Source organism: Lycium ferocissimum, chromosome 11 (genome assembly GCF_029784015.1).
Source record: "Lycium ferocissimum isolate CSIRO_LF1 chromosome 11, AGI_CSIRO_Lferr_CH_V1, whole genome shotgun sequence".
Lineage (NCBI taxonomy): Eukaryota > Viridiplantae > Streptophyta > Magnoliopsida > Solanales > Solanaceae > Lycium > Lycium ferocissimum.
In genome coordinates, this window is record NC_081352.1 from 14,839,280 (window position 1) to 14,841,810 (window position 2,531).

Below are 2,531 nucleotides of genomic sequence, written 5' to 3' on the forward strand. Positions count from 1 at the left end.
CCGTATGAGCTAAAGTTATTGTAGAAGGTGTTCCAGCAGAGATGGCAAGCTCCATTCTCTGAGGGTCGCCAAGTCGAGTTTGTTTGTTATGATTTCGGATGTATGTTAGAGACTTTGCGTAGACAAAGCGTCGTGGGTATTGGTTGTCGTCCGTAAGTGGCTTCGTACCGATATGTCGGTCCGTGTTATGTATTGAATTTTGTATGATTATAAATTTGTTCGATTTGAAGGCTACGAGAAAGAATATTTCGAAAAATTTTGCTATGTATTTTATCTCATTTGGTTTAAAAAGTTTGGCGTGATTCTCGTACGCAAGAAGAGTCCGAAGAGTCCGAGGGTTCGCCCATCACACCCTAATAAGATCAGGGTGTGACACTTAAGCAATTTGAGCTATCTTCTTTGCCTAAGATTCAGTTCCCTTTGCTTGAAGCCGCCCATCAGGAAAATATCAACGTGCACTACAAATAATGACGCCATATCTTTAGTGCATCTCTTTTTTCAACTCTTCAAAGCTTCGCTCACAAGCATCTGACCATTGGAACTTAACCTTCTTCTGCGTCAACTTAGTCAAAGGAGCAGAAATAGAGGAAAATCGTTCTGCGAAATGTCTATAATAGCCTGCCAGACCCAAGAAACTTCTTATATCAAAAACTGAGGTGAGTCTGGACCACCTCCTTACGGCATCAATCTTCTGAGAATCAACTTTAACACCTTCACCTGAGATCACATGGCCTAAGAACGCCACAGACTTAAGCCAAAACTCATACTTTGAGAATTTTGCAAAAAGCTTACGATCTTTAAGAGTCTGCAACACTATTCTCGAGATGTCTCGTATAATCACCCTCATTATGAATACACCAAAATATCATCAATGAAGACGATGACGAATAAATCGAGATAAGGCTTGAAGACCCTGTTCATAAGATCCATGAAAGCAACTGGCGCATTTGTCAATCCAAATGACATGACAAGAAATTCGAAATGGCCATAGCGGGTTCTGAAAGCGGTCTTCGAAATATCAACTTCCTTAACTTTAACTTATGGTAGCCTGATCTGAGGTCTATTTTGGAATAACATTGGGCGCCTTGAAGTTGATCAAATAAGTTATCTATTCTAGGAAGAGGGTACCTGTTCTTAATGGTGACTTTTTTCAACTGGCAGTAGTCAATACATATACGTAAGGAACAATCCTTCTTTCGGACAAACAAAACTGGCACCCCCCAAGGCGAAACATTGGGCCTAATAAACCCCTTGTCCAACAGATCTTTCAACTGGGCTTTTAACTATGTTAACTCTGCTGGAGCTATTCTGTATGGCGAAATAGATATTGGCTGAGTATCGGGAAGTAGATCAATTCCAAATTCAATCTCCCTATCAGGAGGGACTCTTGGAAGATCTTCGGGAAAGACATCTGAAAATTCATTTACAACTGGGACGGACTGGAGAGTTAGAGTCTGTGCATCTAAATCCCTAACTCGAACTAAGTGGTAGACATAACCCTTGGAAATCATTTTTCTAGCTTTAAGATAGGAGATAAATCTACCCCTGGGTACTACTGAATTACCCTTCCACTCTATGTCTGGCTCATTAGGAAACTCGAATCTTATAACTTTGGTTCTACAACACACCATGGCATAACATGAAGCTAACCAGTCCATACCCATGATCACATCAAAGTCTACCATTTCTAATTCTGCTAAGTCAGCTATGGTCCTGCGGTGATAGACTAAAACTGGGCAACCCCTATAAACGTGCCTAGCTATGACTGACTCTCCCACTGGGTGGACACCTCAAAGGGTTCATACAAATTTTCTGGTTCAAAACCAAACTTCTTAGCAATAAAAAGGGTTACATAAGATAAAGTGGATCCTGGGTCAATAAGGGCATATACGTCAAAAGTGAAAACCGTTAGTGTACCTGTGACAACATCTGCTCTAGCCTCTATATCCTGACGACCTGTCAATGCATACAAATGGTTCGGACCACCGCCTGCATTTCTCGACCTAGCTGCGGTGCGCCTCTACTGGGCCTGATTATTACGAGGGACTGCTGAATTCGTGGGCTGCACTACGTAACTGTCACGACCCAAACCTATGAGTCATGACGAGTGCCTGACCCCTAATGACCAGACACCCCTACACCTGCTTAACTATCACATAACATCAGGGTGGCCCAAATCTGATTCATATCCAACTGTGTGTGTGTGTGTCTATATATATATATATATATATATATATATATATATATATGCAAAATACCAAAATAACAGTGTAAACCGACTAGTGCTATATAGATACTATATACAAAAGAATGAGAGCCGACAAGGCTACATCATGTACCAACTACATACCACTGTCTACAAACCTCTACTGGAACAGAAAGCTGTAGAAAGGATGGGACAGGGCCCCGCCATACCCATATACATGTATATACATCTCAAAATAGCATACCAAAATGGACCGCAGCTCCGGATCAAGTGGAGCGCACAACTACAAAACCGGGGGGAAGTCCCACCGAGATGGATCGTCTCT

General features: G+C 41.8%; 1 protein-coding gene across 1 annotated transcript; it reads right to left on the reverse strand.

The window, feature by feature from the left end:
- Nucleotides 1-481: 481 nt before the first annotated feature.
- LOC132038060 (uncharacterized mitochondrial protein AtMg00860-like) lies at nt 482-847 on the reverse strand. The gene has a single exon (XM_059428786.1). The coding sequence runs from the start codon at nt 845-847 to the stop codon at nt 482-484; it is 366 nt and encodes a 121-aa protein (XP_059284769.1).
- Between the last annotated feature and the right edge of the window lie 1,684 nt (nt 848-2,531).

Coding starts and splice junctions, on each gene's coding strand:
- LOC132038060 (XM_059428786.1), bottom strand. CDS start 847: ATGAGGGTGATTATACGAGACATCTCGAGAATAGTGTTGCAGACTCTT.